This window comes from Lepidochelys kempii, chromosome 1, assembly GCF_965140285.1.
Source record: "Lepidochelys kempii isolate rLepKem1 chromosome 1, rLepKem1.hap1, whole genome shotgun sequence".
NCBI classification, from domain to species: domain Eukaryota; kingdom Metazoa; phylum Chordata; order Testudines; family Cheloniidae; genus Lepidochelys; species Lepidochelys kempii.
The window spans coordinates 343,528,265-343,555,618 of record NC_136380.1 but is presented as its reverse complement, the minus strand read 5'-3'; the positions used below and the strand labels follow the sequence as shown (position 1 = coordinate 343,555,618).

The following is a 27,354-nucleotide window of genomic DNA, read 5'->3' as shown; positions in this document are numbered from 1 at the left end:
CTGCAAGCAGTTATGTTAGAGCATCATATGTTAATTGTACATCTTGGTTATAAACTTGATTATCAGGAGGCTAGGAGAGTGGCTGCTAATGTTTGCCAACCCTGTGATAAGGACTGATATATGGAATTAAAGAATCATAGATGTTAAGAGTTGGAAAGATCTATTAGATCATATGGACCATCTCCTTGGCAATTCATATTCTCTACAGAAAATTCTCTACTGTTTATTCCACTATAGTTACAAATATTCTAAGTGCTGGTCTTTTACCTCTTTGCTGAGGAGTCTATTCCACAGCCATGCAGACCTCACTGGCAAGATGATTTTTCCTGATATTCAGCTTACACTTACTATTTCTTAGTTTCACCATATTATTCCTAGCTTATATTCCCTTGTTCCATCCTATATCATTTTTCCCCTTGGTATTAATGTCCTTCAAATATGAAAGGGTAGGGCATGATAATTTGCCAATCTTAGAAACCATTTAACTAAGCTCCTTTAGGACTTGGCTACAGTAAGAGGTGGTGTGAATTTAAACCCATATAGTTATACCAGTAAATAACTCCCTACATGGACACTCATTCTGGTATGAGAGTACGTTCTACTGCTTTAGCTTATATCACTTTGGAAGCCATTCTTATTTCTGAATAAGAGTGTTCACATTAGCAATATAACTTCCCAAAAATATAAACTGGTATAACAGAAAATCTCCCATGTAGATGAGCCCTTAGAGTGCATCTACACTGGGAATATTTGAACCCATAATTCTACTCCAATTGTAGCAACAGTTTTCAGAGGAACAGCCGTGTTAGTCTGTATTCGCAAAAAGAAAAGGAGTACTTGTGGCACCTTAGAGACTAACCAATTTATTTGAGCATGAGCTTTCGTGAGCTACAGCTCACTTCATCAGATGTTTACCGTGGAAACTGCAGCAGACTTTATATACACACAGAAATCATGAAACAATACCTCCTCCCACCCCACTGTCCTGCTGGTAATAGCTTATCTAAAGTGATCAACAGGTGGGACATTTCCAGCACAAATCCAGGTTTTCTCACCCTCCACCCCCCCACACAAATTCACTCTCCTGCTGGTGCTAGCCCATCCAAAGTGACAACTCTTTACATAATCAAGTCGGGCTATTTCCTGCATAGATCAAGGTTCTCTCACATCCCCCCCACCCCCATACACACACAAACTCACTCTCCTGCTGGTAATAGCTCATCTAAACTGACCATTCTCCAGGTTTAAATCCAAGTTAAACCAGAACATCTGGGGGGGGGGGGGGGTAGGAAAAAACAAGAGGAAACAGGCTACCTTGCATAATGACTTAGCCACTCCCAGTCTCTATTTAAGCCTAAATTAATAGTATCCAATTTGCAAATGAATTCCAATTCAGCAGTTTCTCGCTGGAGTCTGGATTTGAAGTTTTTTTGTTTTAAGATAGCGACCTTCATGTCTGTGATTGAGTTTGTCTCAGACAGAGACAAACACCTACAAGATCTCTGTCAAGCTTTCTTACAACTACAATACCCACCTGCAGAAGTAAAGAAACAGATTGATAGAGCCAGAAGAGTTCCCAGAAGTTACCTACTACAGGACAGGCCTAACAAAGAAAATAACAGAACGCCACTAGCCGTCACCTTCAGCCCCCAACTAAAACCCCTCCAACGCATTATTAAGGATCTACAACCTATCCTAAAGGATGACCCAACACTCTCACAAGTCTTGGGAGACAGGCCAGTCCTTGCCTACAGACAGCCCCGCAACCTGAAGCAAATACTCACCAACAACCACATACCACACAACAGAACCACTAACCCAGGAACTTATCCTTGCAACAAAACCCGTTGCCAATTGTGCCCACATATCTATTCAGGGGACACCATCACAGGGCCTAATAACATCAGCCACACTATCAGAGGCTCGTTCACCTGCACATCCACCAATGTGATCTATGCCATCATGTGCCAGCAATGCCCCTCTGCCATGTACATTGGTCAAACTGGACAGTCTCTACGTAAAAGAATAAATGGACACAAATCAGATGTCAAGAATTATAACATTCATAAACCAGTCGGAGAACACTTCAATCTCTCTGGTCACGCAATCACAGACATGAAGGTCGCTATCTTAAAACAAAAAAACTTCAAATCCAGACTCCAGCGAGAAACTGCTGAATTGGAATTCATTTGCAAATTGGATACTATTAATTTAGGCTTAAATAGAGACTGGGAGTGGCTAAGTCATTATGCAAGGTAGCCTGTTTCCTCTTGTTTTTTCCTACCCCCCCCCCCCCAGATGTTCTGGTTTAACTTGGATTTAAACCTGGAGAATGGTCAGTTTAGATGAGCTATTACCAGCAGGAGAGTGAGTTTGTGTGTGTATGGGGGTGGGGGGGATGTGAGAGAACCTTGATCTATGCAGGAAATAGCCCGACTTGATTATGTAAAGAGTTGTCACTTTGGATGGGCTAGCACCAGCAGGAGAGTGAATTTGTGTGGGGGGGTGGAGGGTGAGAAAACCTGGATTTGTGCTGGAAATGTCCCACCTGTTGATCACTTTAGATAAGCTATTACCAGCAGGACAGTGGGGTGGGAGGAGGTATTGTTTCATGATTTCTGTGTGTATATAAAGTCTGCTGCAGTTTCCACGGTAAACATCTGATGAAGTGAGCTGTAGCTCACGAAAGCTCATGCTCAAATAAATTGGTTAGTCTCTAAGGTGCCACAAGTACTCCTTTTCTTGTAGCAACAGTGGAAGCTGTAGCGTAGACAGATTGCAAGTGTAGAAAATGACAGAGAAAAACAATTGTGAATGAAAAAGATATACACTATTTCCCATAATACCCTGAGATCAGCCAGACCAGCTGTTTGTATGTGTTCAAATTTTCCAAGTATCCCCTTACCTACTTTTTATTTTTACAAAATCAATTCCCTTCCTAGTTGTCCTTTGTTGTCATTGTTTCTCTTGTTGAGGACATTTTTTAAAATGTTGGGCTGTACTGTAGGGCTGTACAGAGAACTAATTCCAGGCTGCTGTGCCACCACATGGCACTGGGTGCCTACTCAGTTTGGACCCAGAGAATTTAGCAAAATGTTTTGTTCACAAAGAACTAAAGGACTGGCTCCACAATAAATGCCTCTCCCTCCCCCCAAAAGAGGACAGCTGTCTTGCGAAGCTGGACAGTGGCCAGAGGATCCATGAAGCCAGCACAGCAGCATAATTGAGTAGGGTACATCTAGAAGTGCACGCTGGTTTGGGTGGTGAGAGAGGCTAGGCTAGGCAGACTATAGAAAGTACAAGGTTATAGGTGAATGAACTGAAGGTGTTTGAGAATAAGATTGTGTAACTGAATGGGAAAGTGAATGAAAGAATGTGCGATTGGGTGGGTGCGTGATTACGAGAATATGTGCGTGGGCGTTTAATTAGTTTGGCAAGGGAGAGAATGTAGGAGTGGGTGAATGGATGGGCAAGTATGCAACTAAAGAGTTGAACCAACTTTATTAGCATTCTTCATGGTGCAGCTCAGTAATGACACATAGAAACGGTAGAGAACAGGAAACATTTGGCAGTGCTTCAGGCATACTAGGCAAGATCAGATTGGCTGACTTCATGACAGGGCTAGCATGGTTAGAGGACAGGGCTAGGAAACAAGAGACTTGAGTTGTGTTACCCGCTCCATCTCTGACTCACTGTGCAGTTTTAGGCAAGTCACTTAACTTCTCTTAGCCTTAGTTCTCCCCCAACCCCACCCCCAGTAAGCTGGACATAATAATCTCCAACTTTGTAAAGCGATTTGCAATCAATTGCTGAAAGATTTTATGGAAGTGTGTACAATAATAATTACTGATTATTTTTTATTTGGCCATGGCACACTAATAGGGCGGCACAACGAATCCGATGTTTTTCAATTAGTATATCTGTAGTATGCAGGTGTGCCTGGCACTTTAGAGACTATGTAAATCATCCCTGTACTGAACATGGTAAGTAGATAGATCAAATCTGGGCATTCCTACTGTATCCTTCACCCTCATACATCAAACTCAGGAGATATCGGCAAGGATACAAGCATTTTCCAAACTTCAGAACTGTCTTTTTTTCAATGAAGTAGGGCTTGAATTTTCAAACCTTTTTTAAAAACCTATAAAATACTAATAGAAGTTTTTTCATCTTGAGTACGTCTACCATAACACTGGAAATAGTTTACTGTGACTAATACATAGTTGTTTTTTAATTCACCATGTCAGTTTACAGACCTAGCTGTGACCTTCCCAGGGCAGCTACAATTGGGCTATTGTTAAGGTGATTGCTGTGCTATCCTGTTAAGTTATATTAAGTTGTGCACAGTACATTTTCAGTTTTTATTGTAATAAAGCTGAGACCTTTTGAACCTTAAATGGAGGTGAATGAATACTCTGGGAAGTCATAGGCTTTGTCTTAACTGCCAAAAAGATGTGTGTTTACTGTGGGATAATTAATGCGCACTCGCTATTCCACTGAGAAGGCACCATAGTGTTTACCAGGAGGGTGTTAGGCAAAATCAAACTTCAGTGCCTTGAATCCACTCAGATTTTACAGCAGGGTAGTTAATGAATGTTAGTTATCCTCCTGTTAAAAAAAAAGAAAGAAAGAAAAGAAATACACCTTTTTTTTTAGTGAAGACATAGCCAGACAGAAGTTTGTGCCCAACAGTAGATGCACTAAATTTGATCTGCTATAGACCTTTTGTTATCAGAACTATTTTAAAAAGTCTACAACCATTTAATATTTGGTGTCTGGTACTATGCTGTTTGTCATGGCTGTTTGGAATTTCACAGTGACTGTGGAGACAGATCTATAATTCCCTGTTCCAAAAGCACATGTCCCTATCACTTGAGGTAAGGGGAATCTGTGTTAGCATTATAGAGTCTTTGACACATAGTTGAGCAGTTCTTGTTCTATCCACTAGACTGTCTTATACATTAGTCAGTTAATTATAATATAGATGTTTTTGTTACATCAGCCTTGATAGTTGTAATCCATGCTGAGTTTTTTAAGTATTGGAAGAGGTTGGAGGTTCAAAAAAGGTGTTGTAAGGTAGACATTATAGACAAGGCCGTACCAAATTCACAACTGTGAAAAACATGTCATAGACTGTGAAATCCATTCTCCCCCATAAAATCTGGTCTTTTGTGCACTTTTACCCTGTACGATACAGATTTCATGAGGGAGACCAGTGTTTCTCAAATTGGGGTCCTAACCAAAAGAGGGTTGTGTGGGGGTGGGTGGTATTGCCACAAGGCTATTCTAGGGGCTCACGGTATTGCCACCTTTCCTTCTGCACTGCCTTTAGATCTGGGCAGCCGGAGAACAGTGGCTGTTCGTCAGGCGCCCAGCCCTGGAGGCAGTGCCGCTGCCAGCAACAGCACACAATTAAGGGTGGTAATACCACGACACTCCTACAGTAGTCTTGCCCCCCCTTCCCCCCCCGTTAGGGTTGGGACCCGAACGGTTACAATACCATGAAATTTCAGATTTAAGTATCTAAACCCTTGAAATTTATGATGTTTAAAATCCTATGACCGTGAAATTGACCAAAATCGACCGTGAATTTGGTAGAGCCCTAATTATAGAACTATGAGGGTTTTTTTATTATTGCTGCATATCGGCCTTCTCCTCTGACGCTAACCCACTGTAGGAATGGGTTTGCTGGGCCAAATGTTCTGTCCTTAGTTACAATCAATAGGGTTGCATGTGTCTTTTAGAAATACAAGTAATTATAGCATTAACTGAGGAGAGAATCTTGCTCGCTGTCGTGTGTGATCTTAAACCTAAGAAAGATGATCACAAGAGTGGTCTGATAGTTGTGTGTGTCTTCAACAGGAGACGCACAGTTGCGAGGTTGTGCAAGTTTAGAGAAAACAAACCCTGAGTTTTTCCTTCTGTTCCGTCTAGTGGTGTTTGTCTCTGCTAGTGACAGGGTTTACAAAGCATTACAGTAAGCATGCCTCATCTTTGCCTTTTTTTTCCATATGGGTGTGTGCTTCCTTTTCACTGTGGTGTTTTGTTTTGTTTTTTTGTTGTTGTTGTTTTTATGCAACTACTCCTTCCATTTTAAGAATAAGAAATGAACTTTAGACTGTGTGTGGGGGTAGGGGGTAACGTTTCATAAACACTGTGGTTCTGATCCCTCTAATCTTTTACTACCTGTAGGGGCAGGTGACTGCCAAGAAGGAACTGGGAGGCTCTGACTTTTCCAAGGCTCAAGATTATGCAATGAAGAAGAATATTTTAGAAGCTAACGAGAGAGGTCAGAACAGCGTGGTCAGAAGGTGCGTTGCTCAGAAATCGATCCCTTCTTTTTAGTATCTTTTGTTTGATTGCTCCCGTGTAGAACTCCTATCACATCAGTTGTTGCTTTAAATATGAAACTGAAGTGTATGGTCTGTTTGTGTATTTTTCATTGCATGTTCAGTACAACGTATTTAGCTTCTGGAGCTGTTGTTTCCTAGCACTTTTATTACCTCCTGGCCTGTTTTCTTGTGAGTGCAACATGCCTAAGAGAAAGTGAAGGGGAAACATTCGATGGATTTCAGGAGCAAGGAAACAATTATATGTTGTCAGTTGTATTGACCGTGCAGTGTAATGCTGAGATAGTGTCTGTAGGAAAACAACCAGACAGCTTAAAGAAGAAGTCAGAAATATTTTTAGCATGTTGAAACTGTTTAAAATGCTGAAAAGGAGGGTATGGGGAGGAGAGAAATACAGCATCCTTCCCTTGTGATTCTGTGGTTTTGTCTGAGTTGCTCTTATTTCGTTTTTTCTTCATAAGATCAGCCACGTGTTTCAGTGGCAATTGCTGTCTTACACTGTAACTGCATAGAGGATGTCTCATTTGCTGTCATATTTTAAAATGGGTACGTCTGATGAAACTGTGCACTTCTCTAACACCTTTTCATTTAGGAATCTCAAAGCATTTTACACACATAAATGTGTTAGGATTCATGGCATCCCTGTGAAGTAGGTAAGAATATATATTATTCTTGTTTTGTAGATGGGGAATCCAGTGCACAAAATGCTTCGCATGCTATTCTAATTTGAAAAGCAATTCAGAATAGCTTTTGACTCCATTAACAAAAATAAGATTTTACTATCCTTCTATCCCTGTGAGCTCCCCAGAGCCAGCAATCAGAGGTGTGATTGCAGCACATGTAGACATACCCAATCTAGCTTTGATCTAAATAGCTTGAATAACAATAGCAGTGAAGCCAGGACAGACTAGCCACCCCAGTTCCCACTCAGGGTCCCAGGCAGGCTTGTAGAGTCCATGCTGCCACCTCTATTGCCACCACTTCACTTTTTTGTTACTAGATCAAAGGTTACTCAGGTGCATTCTTGTGTGCTGCAGTTACACCTCTGACTGCAGTGTAAACATACTCATTATGAGAGCTAGAGCTGGAATCTATTCCAGCTGATGCATCAAGAGAATTGTTAAAGACGAATCCTGAGAGATATCTGATATTTTCTTCTCCCATCAAAGTTAATACTTGTTGGACAGTGCTCTAGTGCCTTTTAAGATTTGGTCCTAAATTACAATTGCAGGTCAGATCATAGCTTCTGATATTCCTGTGCAGACCCACTGAAGAACTGTGTCTGAGGTGATGCATCAACTACCAAGTAACACTATTGAATACTACTACTGATTGCTACACAATCATTTGCATGAACACAGCCATGTCCTTCCTTGAGAACTGTGCAGTAAACCATTTTCAAAGCTTGGGATAATGATTATACATCTTCATCAATGACCAGTTTGTCTCGCAAAAGTTTTATTCTGGATGATGATGCACAAGCCAGAAAAAAGCCCAGCTTGACCTTCAGATCTTGAATTCAGAGTTTGACAGAATGACTTTTGATTATCAGTGGGGCTTCTAATTTTAGGTTTTAAATGATAAACACCGATAAAACACCCCTGGTTAAAAATATATATATATATGTTAACCTAATAAACACTGGAAAAACACCAGAAATGGTTACTTGTATCTAAGGGCTTGTTTACATAGAGCAGTAATGCAGACTATGGGAGTCCACTTCAGAAGTCACACTAAGTGTTGCACATTAATTGGTTTGAGTAGACCCTTCTGGTGCTCACTAAAGATTCCCTACTGTGTTTTAACAGTGCTGTTTTGAAACAGTACTATGGTAAAGTGCACATTAGGGAACATGACAACGAGATTTCCCATTACGGTAATGTATATAACATATAATGTCCATTACTTTTTACAATATACACATGGAAAGCCCAGAAACCCTTGATTTTTGGATATCTACATAAAACTCAAAAATTGCTAAAAATAAACCTTGAAAAAATGAACCCTGAAAAAAAGAAACGTGAATAATAAACTTCTTAAGGCAAGGATTGTCGTTCGTTATGTTTACAGTGCATAGAACAACAGGGTCCTGAATTATTGAGCCTTTTAGGGTCTGTCACAATGTAAGTGATTAATAAGTATAATATTAGGGAAAAATCACATCTTTATACTTGTTCGCTGAACAAAGTTGAATTAGGGATATTGAAACAAGGAACTGCACATTGTCCCTTCTCATACTTTAATGGCCAGATTTTCAAAAGTGCTTTTAGCAGCAGCAGCATCCACTGTGCTCAATCCTTGTTTGCAATGACGGCTGCTGAACGCTTCTGAAAATCTTGTCATTCATGTGTCTGAGAGTTGAGCTCTTTAGATATTCTGGCGCCAAATGAGTTATCCAAGGTCACACAGAAAGTCGGTAGCAGAGCTAAGAGTAGAATCCCAGCCTTGTGCTCTGAAGCACCAGAACAGGTTCCCTCTCAAACTGCTTTAGAAACAATAATAAATTAAAAGTTCCCAGAACCCTATGATCCATACGCTTAGGTGGTGTCTATCGGCATTCCTCCATTGACTTCAACCAACTGAGGATCTGATCCAATATCGGTATTAGAAGAGCTCCGTAAAATTCTTCCCATGTTTCCAGTAAGTCTCCAATTTACTATTCTTTTGTCCCAATCTAACTGATACTTCAGTATATAACTTTTAAGGGCTTGATTTTGCTTTTGATACATGGGTGTATATCTTGTAAGATCAGTGTAGCAACTGAATTTACAAGCTGCGTGTCACTGCACATGCTCCTATCCGAGAACTGGTTCAACTAAAATTGGGACTTTGTCCAAAAGATAAAATACTGCTCTCAACTTATTTACCCAACTTCTGTTATACAGACAAACACTAGAGCGTTTTGGGGACTGGTGGAAATGAGAATTGGTAATATGAGTTGTTTAATGGCTCCCATTCTTAAGGATACCTTGTGATCTACTGGAACGGAAGCAGGATACTCTGACCCACTCACTGTATTACAACAAGCCATGTGACCTCCCTGTTAAATAAATAAAATCAACCCAGCTGTAAAAATATATTAAAGTAAAAATAAATACTTAACTTACTGTACAAGGGCCTAATTCTATGTGGTACTGAGCCTTCCAACTCCATTTCGTCCCAAAGGGAGTTGGAGGAGCTCAGCACTTCACAAAATTAGTATTTAAATAAATTTAACAAAATGGACCTCTGTGGTTTAAGGGCTTCTGTTTCATTCCCTCACGCCTTCTCCCCTGCTGTTCTCAGCTGCTGCCTGGCACCTTTTTATCCATCCAGAATGCCCAGCTGCCTTCCTGACTGTTATCAGTTTTGATATGTCATCAGTGGGCAGGTGGTCTTCCTGTGCTGAGTCATGTAGCCTGCTTCATGACTTTGGAATCTATTTCTGGATGCTTGTCTCTTAACCCTGTGATTTCCACTTCCCCTTTGTGCAGTGCCCGTCTTTCCTGGCATGCCATACTTGTGTATCGTCCTGGTCATGAGCAAATCCTTCACCTTACGTTACAGAAGAAGAAAATCTCCAGGCTTAAGTAACATTTCCAGATTCAGTATAGGTGACAAACAGATACTTACCGTGCTGAGAAGGTAATAGCACCTTTCATCCCTTAAGGATCTCAAAAATGCTTCATGCACATTTTGGGCCTAATTCTCTACTTTTTTATATCAGTTTTACATTACTGTAACTCCACTGAATTCAGTGAAGTTACACCAGCTTTATGGTGAGAATCAGACAGCCACTATGAAAATTCAGCCACCTCTGAAGTGAGAGCAGCAGCCATGCAGAGAACAGGCACACAAAATACTGCACAGCAGTAGGGAAACTTTGGAGGTATAATAGTAAATATTTTAAAAAGCAAACAAGATTTGGGAGTGATTCAGACCCTCAAATTTCAGGGCATAAGCCAGCCTCTTAAGGCCTAACCCATACGTAAAGTTTTGCCAGTAAATACAGTATGGCAATTTCTATGTTCCAGTGGGCAAGGACTTAGAGCAAACCTTTTTATGGAAAGCGCAGTGAGGCCTTTATTGTCCACACAGAAACCAGACCTTCATATAACCTCCATGTAACTTCTTTTATTTTCTTCAGAGGGATGACTGGCTGAGTTAAAAAATGCTGGGATTCTAGACTGATTCCAGGAAGTCTGAGTATTCCAAACCTGGGACCTGCTCTTGCTGTCCTTATACAGACAAAAACTTCCATTGGCTTCAGCAGGAGTCTTGACTGCATGAAGACTGCTGAAGCAGGGTGTCCCTAAGCCTCTGACTGCCAGATGCTGGGACTGGATGACAGAGGATGGATCACTTGATAATTGCCTTGTTCTGTTAATTTCCTTTGAAGCATCTGGCATTGGCCGTTGTCGGAAGACAGGACACTAGGCTAGATGGACCACTGGTCTGATCCAGTATGGCCATTCTTATGTTCTAAGTTTAGACCACTGTGTTATCCCCTATGATAAATCCGATTAAACAAATTATAAATAACTTTAAAAAATAAAAGCATTATTATAAGGGAACACTACAGTTTCACGCAGATCCCTATGATGATTATCATGTCACTAAATTTTTACTGAAATATTGGAGTGTAGCCACACCTAATATTTTTGCAGAATTGGCAGTTTGTCCAGAAGGAACTAATTGGACCAATGGTCAATTGGATTATGCCAGGATTAATATGACCCATTATCCATACTTCCCATAATTGTTGCTATTTTAGAAAACAAATTTATTAACCACCAAGCATAATTTATTATAAAATAGAATTTTAGATGATTTTTGCCATTGCTCTAGGGCAGTGATGGGCAGCCACCAGCATGCACTCAGCCCGCCAATGGATTACCCTGATGAATTACCCTGATGGTACCTGAATTACCCTGATGGTACCCTGATGCTTCCCGCAACTCCCATTGGCCAGGAATGGCGAACCGCAGCCACTGGGAGCTGCGGGTGGCTGTGCCTGCAGACGATCAATGTAAACAAACTATCTTGCGGCCCGCCAGCAGATAACCCTGACAGGCTGCAGGTTGCCCACCACTGCTCTAGGGTATTAAAATGTCATTGCTTCAGGGAATAGGGGGAAAGGATGAGCTTTGAATCAAAGATATTGTAACGCCTAAGAAAATTCAGCTTTTGTTTTTAATTTGCCAGTTTTCTGCTAGCCTCTCTATCACCTCTGTGTTGGAAAAAAATCAACAAAGTCAGTGTGACACTTTTCATTAGGTTCCTGTAGAGATTATAAATGTACAGTGTCCCTTTTTGAAAGGAGTTTTTAATAAACGAGTTAAGTATACTTGCTGATTGCATTTCTGAATGGAAGCGGAGGTGACCTCATTCTAAAATTTGTCAGTCTCAGGATCCTATCATTCAGTCTGTATTTTAAACAAGGATCCATCAGCTGATCTAACTTGGATAAAGCTGCTTTGGAAATGCTCTCCAACTCTGTTGTTTCAGTAGATCAGTTATTTAAAAAAAAAACCTAACTGCATGATCTGCTAGGAATGCAAGACTTATAACATTGGCTCAAACCAGTGATCCCCATCTCGTTGGATATCCTGCCTCCAACATTGGCCAGTACCAGATCCTTCCCAGGTTTTAGAATCCCTGTGATGGATAATTATTAAATAACTTTCCTATAGGGAAAATGTCTTCCTAACTATAGGCAGTTAGCAGTTGACTTAAGCCCGAAGCATGAGAGTTTCTACTTCTTTCACCCTATCCAGTGTAATTAATGTGGACATTATCATTATCCATATAAATGCCCAGTCCTTATTTTTGAATCCAATAAAGCCGGGGTTCTCAACCTTTTTCTTTCTGAGGCCCCCCCAACATGGTATAATAACTCCACAGCCCACTTGTGCCTCAATAACTAGTTTTCTGCATGTAAAAGCCAGGGCCGGCATTATGGGGTAGCAAGCCGGGCAATTGCCTGGGGCCCCATGCCGCAGGGGTTCCCAAAAAGCCACATTGCTCAGGCTTCAGCTTCAGCCCCGGCTGACAAGGCTCAGGGACCTGGGCTTCAGCCCCATGCGGTGGGGCTTCAGCATTCTGCCCTGGGTCCTAGCAAGTCTAATGCTGGCCCAGCTTGGAGGCCCCCCTGAAACCTGCTCAAGGCCCCCTAGGGGGCCCCGGACCCCTGGTTAAGAACTTCTGCTATAAAGGTCTTGGCCTCAATGGGCTCTTGTAACATTCAGTTCCACAGCTTAATTATGCACTGTATAAAAATATTTTAGAGTGCATTTCCTCTCTAGATTGTAAGTTCTTGAGGGCAGAGGCTGTCATTTTCTATATATTTGTGCAGGACATGACACAATGCCTCCCTGAGATGGTTGGCCTCTAAACTCTATCATAATATAAACGTTAAATAATAATAATAATTCTAATTTCATTGAATATCCTCTTGCTCTTGCCTTAAGAGGATGAATAGGAGTGCCGGGCTTATTATCTCTTTTCTGTTAATTATTTTGTATACCTTTATCCTGTTCCCTCTTATTTGTCTCACCTCTCTAAACTAAACAGTTTCAGTCTTTTCGAGCACTTCACCGCATCCAAGGCACAGTGTTGTCATTGTATCAGCTACACAGTAAGACCATTAATTGTTACACCATTATTTTCATTAGCACAGCTGTGGTCTTTCTTAAGGATGGTGCAGTAAAGTAGGCTCACAACTGAAGTTATTTGAACTTTTGATGACAAGAATATAGTGCCGGAATGAGGTACTTAGTCTTTAATCAGGCAAACTCCTGTTGATTTTAATCACTTTACTTTCTGCTGTCTTTTTGCACATCTCAAGTGTCTGGACTTGTCTCTTCAAAGCTCCCAAACCAGAGCTGGACTGAACAGTGTATCAATAATTCCTTTTACCAGGGAACTAAAAATGCAGCTGTTTTGTTTTCTGGAATTGGCCTGGAGAAACCTGTGAGGTCAATGAGTTTGGTAGGTTTAATGGGCCTTCTCACCACGTTGCAAAACATTTTGTGAGCTGTGGTCTGGAACTCCCAAGTTTACCTCACTCATTTGCTTTTTGGTGCTTATTACAAGGGAGAGTTCAAATCTTTGCCGTTTAAATGCCAGTGCAACCCGAGATGGTTTTCTCTTTGCTGCTTTCCAACCTTTATTTAGGCAAAAGGAGCAACAATTTCCCTAAAATAAGTCACAATTTTCAGGATGAACTGTGAGAGCCGGACCATCAGTGGTGTAAATTGACATAGCTCCATTTCCTTTAATGCCAGTTTATACAAGCTAAGGATCTGATCCCTGAGTTCAATCTAATAGTCCAAACTCAGGTGCAGGACTCTGAACTCCTGCTTCTTAACAAAACTCTGACACAAACTCTCTCAGTGGCATTGGGAAAATCACAGAAACTGCTCTTGCCATCTGTAAAATGGGGATAATGCATTTACCTGAAGGGATTGTTGTGAGGATTAATTAATGTTTGTGCAGGGCTTTCAGGATATAAAGTGCTCAGTGTAAGTATTACCAAGCTTTAACATCCCACAGTCCATGGTTTTTAATGTTATTTTCTTTTTCTCTCTCTCTCTAAAGTCTCTGGACTTTGGAAATGGTTCTCCTATTTGTTTGTATCTTCTCCATTCTCCAAAGATCTGAGTCACCGCACAGGATACATCTGCCCTCTGGAGGTTGGCTCAGAAGAAAGAGAACCAAATTTTCAAAGGGACCTCAGCTTGGTCTCTGAAATTGTGGGTACAGTGCCAGGTGTCTGGGTTCTTGTGCTTACAAAAAAACAGCACTGTGAGAACAAACTGCTTTCTTGTGGGCAAAAACTCAGGGCTGAGACTTGTGCCTGCATTCTTAGAGGCTGCTGTTGAAAATGTGGCTTTTCAAAGAGATACTTTCATGGTTCAAAAAAATCTTGATTCCCAGATATCAAGAGGGGAAAGCTACCTATCCCACTGTAAAGGCACAGAGGACCCTGACAAAAATGGAACCACACAGTTCCACTGTGCAGGTGGTGAGGGAGGATGCTGGGAACTTACACAAAGAAGAGGAACAAAGCTGTGCCCCAGCCTCCAGGAAACTTGTGGGCAGGACGGATCCTCTGGACGTTGTTTCCTACAGAGGGGCATGCTTTAGCAGCAGAGGGTATTGCTGTACTGAGGGTGCAGTGGTATCCACAGAGCACTGCCCGTGGGTAGAGGGCAGATTCTTTCTTGTCCTACACATCTCCACAGATCTCCCCAGTGCACCCAGCTGCTCAGGCTGGTGGCTTTGTAAAGTATTCTGCATGAAGACCACAGGTATACCTAGAATTGCAGGACAGCAGCCAGCACAGCACAGTCCACAGCCCAGGTGAGCTCTTCACGTCTGATTTTGAATGCACACATTTCACTCAGGAAGATCTGGCTCTCGATTAAAAAAACAACTCAAACCACCCTCTATCAAAATCAATGACTGCAAGAATCAGGGGGTAGCCGTGTTAGTCTGTATCCACAAGAACAACAAAATGCATCTGAAAAAGTGTTTTTTTACTCTGGAAAGCTTATGCCCAAATAAATCTGTTAGTCTTTAAGGTGCCTCCAGACTCCTTGTTGTTTTAATGACTGCAAGAGCATATCAGAGAATTGAGCAACATGTGAAGGACATGTTGTTTCCTTTAGGGCACTGACTAAAGGTTACGTCACTTGGATACTTTGGATGTTTGTGAGCACTACAGGGCTTGGAAAGGGAAAGCAAAAAGGAAAAACACTGGGGAGGTGAACAATTTGTTTTGTTTTATGACTCTCTTAGTAGTTTAATGAGGGAACGATTACTCATGCCCTGTCACTGCGGATCTAGAATATTCCACTGGGCTTAAAAACTGGCAAGAAAAAGTAGTTTCCTAAAAAACAATGAATTACCCAAAGGCCATTACTCAGGAGTCCCTGGTGACTAGGAAGGGACAAAGTCTGACTTGTGCAAGAGTCAGGATCTGTTTTAAATACGCCCCCCCCCCCCCGTACCTCCACTGCTCCCATGACAGCCCTTTTCGGCATCTTGGATTTCAGGGGAAATGATTGGGCCAGCACCTTCTACCAAATCCCTTCTCCCTGTTTCCCTCAAAAATGATATGAGAGAGTGGGTGAGCCAGACATTTCCTGAAGAGGTAGGATCTGAGGACAAGGCTCCAACCCACGAAAGATAAAACAAGATAAAGCATTTGGGGAGCTTATGCCACAGGGTGGGTGAGAGACGGGGGGGACTCCAAGGCAAGAGAGAGAGAAGGGGTCAGAAAGATTCAGTTCAATTTTGGTGTAAAGATTTGTTGGGGGAGGAAGGGCAATGTTTTTTTTATTCAGCTGGTTCGCACATCTTTAAACCTACCCTGAGCTGCATGACCCGCATTTTAAACTTTCCACTGCTGCTTGAGCGTGCAGGTTCTTTTAGAAGTTTGCAACAATGTATCCTTTGCACCTGTAATTCACATCTGGTACACTATGTCCACCTCTGTGCAGCATACACACAACTTCCCTCTATGCTGGAAGCCTGTTGCAAGTTTTTTGGGACTGGAAAACAGATATGCTGCCGTTACGTGTTGGAGCTTTACCGTGGAATGTAAACAGAGGGCTTCTGTAATACACAAACACAAACTAGGTGCATTTCATACCCAAATCCCAAACATTATTACAGTAGAACCTCACAGTTACGAACACCTCAGGAATGGAAGTTGTTCGCAACTCTGAAACGTTCGTAACTCTGAACAAATCGTTATGGTTGTTCTTTCAAAAGTTTACCACTGAACATTGGCTTAAAACAGCTTTGGAACTTTATTATGCAGAAGAAAGATGCTGCTTTCAACCATCTTAATTTAAATGAAACAAGCACAGAAAGTCTCCTGGCCTTGTCAAATCTTTTTTTTAAACTTTCCCTTTATTTTTTTTTTAAAAAGAGGACTTGTGGCACCTTAGAGACTAACCAATTTATTTGAGCATAAGCTTTCGTGAGCTACAGCTCACTTCATCGGATGCATTCCTTGAGAGAGTGTGGCACAAGTTGTCAGCATAGTCTGTGTGGTATGAAGATTGTAATGGATTTTTTACGTGCGATGAAGTGAGCTGTAGCCCACGAAAGCTCATGCTCAAATAAATTGGTTAGTCTCTAAGGTGCCACAAGTCCTCCTTTTCTTTTTGCGGATACAGACTAACATGGCTGCTGCTCTGAAACCTTTATTTTTTAGTAATTTATGTTTAACACAGTACTGTACTGTATTTGCTTTTCTTTTCTTTTCTTTTTTTTCTTTTGTCTTTGCTGCTGCCTAACTGTATACTTCTGATTCCAAATGAGCTGTGTGGTTGACTGGTCAGTTTGTAACTCTACTGTTCTACTGTACTACCATGCTGGTATTAGTTATTGGGTTTCTTTTGCCTGCAGTGCAGATCACCCAGGAGAGGATGGGAAAAATGTGTCCAGCATAATACACTTCAAAAGTTTGATATAATCATTAAAAACTGAAATTAACAAGGCACTCTAAGGGTGTTATTGCTGTGTACAATATGTCCTGAATTTACCCTACTAAAACTTTGTTCTATTTCCATGCTGTATAGCCTGAATCCTTTTTCCCTCTACCATGTAAATTACAGAAATTACCTTTGGCATTGTTAAAATCATTCTTTTTTTTTTCTTTCTCAGCTTCAGTCCAGGAAGTTATCAGTTTTTCAGGGAAATCCAAGGGTAACGCTGCAAAGCTTCTGGCTTTTAAACTTATGTCTGAGAGGTGCACAGCTGTGCCACTTGTGCCCCTTGAGTTTGGAATTCACCCTCATCCCGTAAATTTATGGTGCTGATGTGGTTTTGAATTTCTGCTTTCAAAAGCACTAATGTTAGCTTATGTCTTTATGTTGGATCTTTGCCCTTGGATGTAGGACCCAATGCCTGAGACAAAAATACGGCATTCTTGCTACATACACTATAAAAAGTGTTGAATATAAAGCGAGGAGTTTGAACTGGACCTGCCATGGATTGATAAAGGTATTTTGACGGTAGGAGTGATGTGAACAGCATCACTGATTATGCTGGATCTAAAAAACTAAGAGGGAGACACTAGAAAAAGGAAGCAGTGCATGTCGTGGTCAGTGCGGTGAACTGGGTATCAGAACTTATGAGTTTTATTTCTGTCTGTGCTACTGTCTCACTTTTGGTTCATTGGGCAGTATAGTTAAGGTGTGGCTGGGCACCTAGTGTTGTAATTGAAATAACTGCAAGTTATTAGCACCTCTGAAAATGAGCACCTTATCCTCTCTGGGGCAAATATTTACTTACCCCACACATGGGCTGGGAGGCTTGATTCATTAATGTCTGTAAAGTGCTTTGAGATCCTCAGCTGGACTGTGCTATATATGTGCAAAGTATTTTATTATTATTTATGTATAATTATATAATTAAATATGTAAATTAACTGTATTAAATATCTACCTCAGAAGAGGTAGTTAATGTTTGTGAGGTGCTTAGAGATCTTTGGAATAAGAGGTGTAATTCAAATAGAAAGAAAGTGACGGTTACGATGAGGCTTTCAGTACAGGAGAAGCCGAGGCAGTGCAGTGTATATAGCATACTGCAATTAAGATCCCAAACTGTACACTAGTTGCCAGACATCCTATGATCCTTTATTCTTGATAAGTATATCTCCCAACCCCTCACCGCCTCCTTTACCTACACCTTTGGTGTAATGTACCCTGGCTGGTAGGAAGTGTTGTAGACCAGGGTGATCTTCTTCCCTGCAGGTCTCACATGCTGAACTGTACATTTCTATCCCATAATGTGCTATCAACAGCCATAGTTCATACTGCTAGTTCAATGTGTCCCATTTGTTTATTGTGTCACTAAAACATTTTGGATCTGATGTTGCTGTTAATTGTAAGAACATTTGCAAATCTGCCTTAGATACAGTTAAACCTGCTCACATGAGTAACTGATGCAAGGCCAGGCATATAATACAAGCCAAGTATTGCTGTCACTTACACTTGTGCAGTTCCACTGGTTTCAACTGAGAGCAGAAGTTGGCCTGTTACGATTTGGCCATGGTCAGCACCCAGTTGCCATATGAGGGAAGAACATCATTTGCGAAGCCATGTCTTAAAAAGTTTCCAAGTCATAAGTCATCTGTCTGTTTGTCCCTTTTTCTTTTTGCTGTAAAAAATTCATGCCCTAATAAATATTTCAGATTTAAACTATAACTTTTCCTGGGTAAAGACAAATAATGCTGAAGGGTGGGTAGAAAAACGAGACTGAGTGAAGAGGGACAAACATCTCTAAAGTAACTTGGTTTAGTAAAAAAACTTGACATTTATATTATTGTGTTGGTTTTAGGGCTATGCAATGCTCCGAGGAAATTTACGTGTAAAATAAATTGTCGTTGTATTATTCCATCTCACACAGTACCTGAGAAACTCCAGAAGGTAGTTACTGGGGCTGGATTGAAACCAGCAACCTACTACAGAGGTGCAAGACTCCATAGTCCACGTGTAAAAAGATAAATTAGGGAAGGGTTTATTTCCAAGTTGTTACCAATAATGGAGAGAGACAAATATGTATTGAGTGCTTGATACTAGGCCTGGCCTAGCAGACTGCTCTCCACCATGTGGAGGACCCCTAGTTTAACACACATGCTCCATTTCCCTCGGGCTGGAATGGGCTAGGAGAGCCCTTCAGGGAGAGAGTGCATTGTGCTGCAGGTACCATCTCTGCCCAAGGCTAGAACCTTTCTGACAAGTTGCACAGGCTCCAGGAATCAAAGTGATAGTCTGCTAGGCCTAGGCCTAGGCCTAGGCCTGTCAGGTTTGTGAAGAGTGAAAGGGGAAAATAGTGTGGGGTAAAGAGGAGGGAGAGTCTAGGGCTCTGAAGAATCTCCCTGTTTTCTCTCTACCAAAACACACATCCAGAAGGGAGGGGCAAGGGAGAAAGAGACAATGTCACAAGCTTTCCAACTGCCCATGGCATGCTGCGGCAGGCTCTTCTTGTGAGGCCCTTTCACTCAGAATGCACTGGAATATCAAAAAACCCAATATCTTCCTTTTTATTAAAAACATTCTCTAGAACTCTTATATAATAAACTCTGTTTACGCCAGCTGACAAGTCACCTGATTGAACTCTGCGGGCTTCTGATCTCATTGTATTTAACACTCAATACGTTGTCATCGTTCAATGTAGCAATGTTTGCTGAGTCATGCAGTCAACAAAACTGTTCGCTATCTGACAATGTGAACTTTTGAAGCCCCGGATATATATATATATATATTTTGTGCCAGCAGAGGAGATACTTTTCAGCCTCTGTTAATGTTTAGCAAAGCTTATTTAATTTTCACATAAAAGTTGAACTCAGTTTATTCTGCTAGTACTATCACCGTGCTGTTTGTTTTCCTTTTTCACTGGATGTGAATTCTTCACTATTTTTCCTCCGAGAGGAAGCACCAGCTGAAATTGTCAGAACTGCTACTGAGATGTAGTGTAGTGAAAAAATTACTGTATGCCATCCACCATCTGATAGGTATGTGATTAAAGGAACCTGCAAATGCTGACTGTCTAACACTATAGTGCCACAGTCTGTTAATAGCTGTGCACTTGTTACCTATTGCAGATTCACGCCTTTATTTGCAAACCTATATACGTGCTATATTTAAGTTACCTAGAAGTGAAAAACTTGACAGTTAATCTTTATTTTTTTAGTAAGTGTGGCTGGGCCAAATTTTCAAACGACTTGGCCTGAATTGTGCCGATAAATCATTCACTTGCTCATGTCAGTGAGCACTTCGGTCAGAACTGTCCATTTTATGTGCAGAGTTGCCTCTTTCGACAGCCCGTTCTTCAAATTGAGCTCACAGTGTTACCTTAATGAGGACACAGTCCAGTTCCCATTAACTTTGGTGGGAATTGAATCAGGCCTTTAGCAATCTGCAAAAATGTGAAATTTCATTTCTAAATGTAATAAATCTCAGCTGTTCGCCATAGCTTTCAGCATTATAAATTCTCTGCTGCCTACTCCAACTCTCCCTAAAGGCTCACCATACAAATGTATATCCTCATTTTGCAATATCATATTACATTACTCTGTAACACTTTTATATTTTCAGTGTGTTATATTAACCAAACTTCACAAAATGCCCTGGAAAGTAAGTTAGTATCCTCATTTTACAGGTAACGAAACTCAGATACAGAGACAATAAAGGCCAAATCTTTCTCTCACTAAAGTCAGTGAAAAGGTTTCCAGCAGCTTTAATAGGCACAGATATGTGTGGTAAATGCTGCAGAGTAAATCAGTGGCTGATTTGGGGTTAGAACTCAAGATTTCCTGGATTCCATGCTCAGACCATGACATGCTGACTTTGATTATGTAGCATTCATTTCAAATGTATTTTCTGTTGTGATAGGTAGGGCCATATTTGGCGACTAGCGAAAACCCTGAAATTAACCCACCTAAAGTGTCTGAGTAAAGGAGAAAATATTCTGCAAGAGAGGGTATTTTACTCAGTATTCAACAATCATCTCGCCCATCTCTAATCTCATTGTATTTACTGTGTGGAACATCACGTTATACTAATTTGATCAGATCTAAAACTTGCATGGTGGGTGTTAGCATCAGTGAGCATTATTGTATTAGGGAGTCTGTTTTTATTAATATGATTTATTTTGTGCAGCAGCATTAGTCAGATACTCTAGCCAGATATTAAAATACTGGATAACAATAACCAATAGCATTTATGGTTATATGCATGTTGAGATGGGGTAATGAAATCTTGTGCTTCAAGACTTCCTCTACTTGGTCTAGGGGATAAGAAGGAATCTTTCTCCCATGTACAGCATTGAACAGAAGGGTATTTTCCACCTCCCTCTGTTTATTACAGGATTACAGATTTGATGGACCCTTGATGTGATAAGAACTTAAGAATTGCCATACTGGGTCAGACCAAAGATCCATCTAGCCCAGTATCCTGTCTTCCAACAGTGGTCAATGCCAGGTGCTTCAGAGGGAATGAATAGAACAGGTAATCATTAAGTGACCCATCCCCCTTTCGCCCATTCCCAGCTTCTGGCAAACAGAGGCTAGGGACACCATCCCTGCCCATCCTGGCTAATAGCCATTGATGGACCTATCCTCCATGAACTTATCTAGTTCTTTTTTGAACCCTGTTATAGACTTGGCATTCACAACATCCTCTGTCAAAGATTTACAGAGGTTGACTGTGCACTGCTTGAAGAAATACTTCCTTTAGTTTGTTTTAAAACTGCTGCATATTAATTTCATTTGGTGACCCCTAGTTCTTGTGTTATGAGAGCACTTCCTTATTTACTTTCTCCACACCAGTCATGATTTTATAGACCGCTATCATATCTCCCCTTAGTCATCTCTTTTTTCCAAGATGAATAGTCCCAGTCTTATTAATAATCTCTTCTCATATGGAAGCTGTTCCATACCCCTAATCGTTTTTGTTGCCTTTGTCTGTACCTTTTCCAGTTCCAATATATCTTTTTTGAGATGGGGCGACCACATCTGCACACAGTATTCACATACCATGGATTTATATAGAGGCAATATGATATTTTCTGGCCTATTATCTATCCCTGTCCTAATGATTCCCAACATTCTGTTAGCTTTTTTGGCTGCCGCTGCACGTTCAGTGGATGTTTTCAGAGAATTATCGACAATGACTCCCAAGATCTCTTTCTTGAGTTGTAACAGCTTATTTAGAGCCCATCGTTTTATATGTAGTGTTGGGATTATGTTTTCCAATGTGCATTACTTTGCATTTATCGATACTGAATTTCATCTGCCATTTTGTTGCCCAATCACCCAGTCTTGTGAGGTCCCTTTGTAATTTTTGCAGTCTGCTTTTGATTTAACTGTCTTGAGTAGTTTTGTATCATCTGCAAATTTTGCCACCTCACTGTTTACCCTTTTTTCCAGATCATTTATTAGTGCATTGAACAGTACAGGTCCCAGAACAGACCCCTGGGGGACACCACTATTTACCTCTCTCCATTCTGAAAACTGACCATTTATTCCTACCCTTTGTTTCCTAACTTTTAACCAGTTACTGATCCATGAGAGGAACTTTCCCCTTATCTCATGACAGCTTACTTTGCTTAAGAGCCTTTAGTGAGGGATCTTGTCGAAGGCTTTCTGAAAATCTAAATACACTATATCGACTGGATCCCCCTTGTCCACATGCTTGTTGACTCCCTCAAAGAATTCTAGTAAATATGCGAGGCCTGATTTCCCTTTACAAAAACCATGTTGACTCTTCCCCAATAAATGGTGTTCATCTATGTGTCTGACAGTCCTGTTCTCCTGTGGTACAGCTGGCGCCCCATTGCCTTCAAAACCAAAATAACAAACCAGAATAACCAAGCTGTTCAATGGTCATTCTGTGATTTGGACGTCACAGATTGACCTAACCCAAAGAGGTAAGAATGTCTGAGCTGAGGATATATATATATGTTTGATGGATCTATGTATTCTGATCTCCAAGAAAAAAAAGTGCGATTATCATAGGATGTGCCTCACCCTATGTTCTGAGATACAGAATATCAAAGAGGCACTGGCAGGCTTCCTGATTTGGGAATAAAGGAAGAGATCAGGTGGAAATATAGGGCGGGAATGTGGTTTTTTCTGCTTTTATGGTGGAGAAAGTTAGAGTGAAAGCTACAGGCATTCATTTGAATAATCCCTTATGAAAATTCCAGGTGCCAACCTTGTGTAAATATCCTGAGTGTGCCAAAGGAGAGCATATTGCACGGAGGGGAAACCTGTCCACAAATTGCTACAAACTGAAAGGTAAATAGTTGGTTATTCTTGAGAATCAGAAGAGCATAGCCTCTGTATGGATTTTGTTTCCAAATAGAAAGTAGATCGTTTGAATAGGTCTGGTGTTCCTTGCGTTTGACCCTGTGTGCGTAGTGAGAGGGGAAGCATATGACTTTTAAAAATTGGGCTTGTGCCCTTTCTTTGCTTCTCTGTTGAGTACTGAAGAACAACTGAAAGGTGTTTTGCGGGGGGGGGGGGTTAAAAGGCATATTTCTAATTTTTTTTCTTTGCCTACCTTGTGAGTTATCACACAGCTCATAGAAGAGATGGGAGTGTTGGAATCTTTTAATGAAGAGATCCTTTCTCCAAAGTGTTTGGCAGCCATTGGACTTTCAATATATTTGTTTTTATTAACATCTATTTAACATCAGAATAAAATCTCTCCTGCTCTCTTACTTGTTTAACATCACAACAGACTGAAAGGTATCATTTTACTAGTTCTGCAGTCATAGAGTCTGCCAAAGTAGTCATGCCCTGAATTTCTAAGAATAAAAAATGAAGAAAATATACAAACCTTTTTTTCCTATGGCGGAGGAAAAAACCTTGCAGGCCTTTCTTACCCACCCTCAAAACCACACGAAAACGGTGCACAAGGGTATTTTTTTTCTTTGCAGGTCATCTTTAACTATCTCTGGCAGAAAAATTAGGATGGCTGTTTATTTAGCAGTGTTAGTGATAGCACGATAGGTAATGGAGAGGTGCCAAACAATTAAGAGTCCATGCTTTGAGTTTACGGAGTAAAGGCACTAGTGGATGCAATCCAATCCACTGCCCAGTGGGTGCGGTTCTTGAGTGTTCAATGACATGGGTATTGTTTTAGCACTGGAGTCTGTTCTCATTTTAAAACTTGGAGGATGATCCCACTTCCAGCACAGTTTCTAAAAATGAGACACACCAAACTTTACATGTCAATAGCTTTTTGTTTAAGTAAGTTTTTTAAAATAAAGGGGAATCAAATTTTTAAATGGTCATTGGTTTGTGCCCAGTCCCTAATAGGAGACCTCAGAATATTTATGGGAGTGGAGGTGTCAGTGAGAATTTTATTGGTGCAGTAATTAAGAGATGGGTAAGGTACAAGTGAAGTAACAGCATGGCCGTTTTATCTCTGTATTGAGTGCTGTTGTGAAGAATTGTTTTACTGTTGAGCCTTAGGAAGCATTAGAAAGGAACTGCCACTGTTTTTTCAGGGAATCTTCCAGGATCTCCAGTACCCTGCATTTGCCATTCCCACTCTAACAACACTTGTCTCAGTGACCCTCTGTCCAGCCAAGCGGTGCTAATTACAGTGCCCTCCAGAAACCATCAGCACGGCTCCTTCAGCTCACCAGAGAGTGCATTTGACAGCAAAGTGGTCAGATATTGTGACAATATGTGTGCTATGAGAACCTAGATAGATAGTGATACAAGGTGAGGGGACCAGGAAGCCCATGGCACCTTTACTGCTTCAGTACCCCTTCCTGGGTCTTGCAATGACTTGTTGTTTGGCCTTGTTATACTACTTCACCATTCTCTGTCTCATTTTTCCCCAGTTATAAAACTGAAAGAGTAATACTTAGTCCCCAAGAGTGTTGCAGGGCTTAACTAGCTAATGCTTCAACAGAGTTATGGAAGTATGGAATGTTATTTCTTGCAATCATAGTTGTGGTTGTAATGTTTGAATTTGGATCTCAGCGCAAATCATCTTTTTTTCCCCTTCAGAATGTAAATGGGTTTTCAGTAACACATAATCCATTTGTTAAGGACTCTGTTTTGAGGACAGCTAAATCAATTTTTTACTACCTAGAACCTGCTGTAACAAATATGCCTTTTTTTTTAGGGTCTCTACTTTCCTGATTAGGCTTCAGAAAACATGGCCCAGAGTAAATCCAAGTCAGCTTATCTCTCAAAAGGACTCTTGTTAGTGCCAAATGCTACAGTCTGCTTACACAGCGATACTTCTACTAGGTTATATGGGGATGGGAGCCAATGAACAGGCACGGGTCAGCTGCACCAGTGACCCATGCCTCAGACAAGTCCTCTGAGATCCGTAGGTTGTGTGCCAAACCAGCTACTTCTTTCACAATTGGATGTGCAGACGCCACATATCCCCAGTTGAAAGAGCAATGGCAAACTCTCCGACTTTCCAGTCGCCAGTGTTAATTATTCATAGGTTGGGGACCATGGGGTCCAAAGAGAAGCAGTAAACATGGTCTAAAATCCTGTATCTCCATTTCACACCCAAATAAACCCTCCCCATTTTATATTCAAAACCCAGACGTAACAGCTAAAATTGTTACATTCTGTATGTGACCACTGGGGGGAAAGAGGGTTATGAAGCTGCATTTCAGCTGACACCACAAACAAGAATAAAAGCTCAATCAGCTTTAGATGCTTTCGGAATGCTGAGATTGAACCTTGATGTCAGTAATGAATTGTTCCAGAAACGCACAGAGAAAATTGTACACATTGGAAACCAATTTTCATTTGTGCTGCGTACCTGCTGCTCCTTTTGATGTCAGTTTGAATAATATTTTGAATAATTAGCAGCTTTTACAATCAGGCCTTTTGGGTTAAATGTTCTGAGACTCTTTTGCAGTCCTGAAATCCATATATGCTGTGTTTACATAACAGGTAAATTGGAAGTTTGATTAGGGGAAAACCTGGGCCCGTAATGTAGGGCTGTTTCTTGGAAACAAGGTTTTGCTGGTTCCTAAACATTTCTCAGACTCCTTAACTGATAACTGTTTTGTAAATTTACAGGCAGGACATGAGAGGCAAGGAGATTGTATTAGTCGAGAAATGTTTAACATGGTTTATCATGACAGGTTTCAGAGTAGCAGCCGTGTTAGTCTGTATCCGCAAAAAGAAAAGGAGTACTTGTGGCACCTTAGAGACTAACAGATTTATTTGAGCATAAGCTTTTGTGAGCTACAGCTCACTTCATCGGATGAATGCAGTGGAAAAAACAGTAGGGAGATTTTATATACACAGAGAATATGAAACAATGGAGTGTTAGCATACACACTGTAACGAGAGAGATCAGGTAAGGTGAGTTATTACCAACCGGAGAGAAAAAAAACCCTTTTTATACTGATAATCAAGGTGGGCCCTTTCCAGCAGTTGACAAGAACGTGTGAGGAACAGTAGCGGGGGAAATAAACATGGGGAAATAGTTTTACTTTGTGTAATGACCCATCCACTCCTGGTCCTTATTCAAGCCTAAGTTAATTGTATCCAGTTTGCAAATTAATTCCAATTCAGCAGTCTCTCCTTGGAGTCTGTTTTTGAAGTTTTTTTGTTGAAAAATTGCAACTTTTAGGTCTGTAATCGACCAGAGAGATTGAAGTGTTCTCTGACTGGTTTTTGAATGTTATAATTCTTGACGTCTGATTTGTGTCCATTTATTCTTTTACATAGAGACTGTCCGGTTTGGCCAATGTACATGGCAGAGGGGCATTGCTGGCACATGATGACATATATCGATTGCTAGATGTGCAGGTGAACGAGCCTCTGATAGTGTGGCTGATGTGATGAGGTCCTATGATGGTGTCTCCTGAACAGATATGTGGACACAGTTGGCAACAGGCTTTGTTGCAAGGATAGGTTCCTGGGTTAGTGATTTTGTTGTGTGGTGTGTGGTTGCTGGTGAGTATTTGCTTCAGGTTGGGGGGCTGTCTGTAAGCAAGGACAGGCCTGTCTCCCAAGATCTGTGAGAGTGTCATCCTTCAGGATAGGTTGTAGATCCTTGATGATGCATTGGAGAGGTTTTAGTTGGGAGCTGAAGGTGATGGCTAATGGCATTCTGTTGTTTTCTTTGTTGAGCCTGTCCTGTAGTAGGTACCTTCTGGGTACTCTTCTGGCTCTGTCAATCTGTTTCTTCACTTCAGCAGGTGGGTATTGTAGTTGTAAGAACTCTTGATAGAGATCTTGTAGGTGTTTGTCTCTGTCTGAGGGGTTGGAGCAAATGCGGTTGTATCATAGAGCTTGGCTGTAGACAATGGATAGTGTGGTGTGTTCTGGATGAAAGCTGGAGGCATGTAGGTAAGTATAGCAGTCAGTATGTTTCCAGTATAGGGTGGTGTTTATGTGACCATTACTTATTAGCACTGTAGTGTTCAGGAAGTGGATCTCTTGTGTGGACTGGTCCAGGCTGAGGTTGGTGGTGGGATGGAAATTGTTGAAATCATGGTGGAATTC

At 41.0% G+C, this 27,354-nt stretch overlaps 1 protein-coding gene across 16 annotated transcripts in view; it reads left to right on the top strand.

Annotated features, from left to right (window-relative positions):
* LOC144930129 (uncharacterized) overlaps window positions 1-26,007 on the top strand; it is a 208,657-nt gene extending 182,650 nt beyond the window's left edge. For 14 of the 16 annotated variants that reach the window (XR_013635226.1, XR_013635230.1, XR_013635223.1 and 11 more), the window contains one exon: window positions 6,193-6,763. Coding sequence is in view for 2 of the 16 variants with exons in the window: in XM_078851191.1 (XP_078707317.1) it covers window positions 6,193-6,311; window positions 13,929-14,079 (270 nt within the window). In the remaining 14 variants the exon portion in view is untranslated. The other 2 variants (XM_078851192.1, XM_078851191.1) reach the window with 2 other exon arrangements.
* Window positions 26,008-27,354: the final 1,347 nt, after the last annotated feature.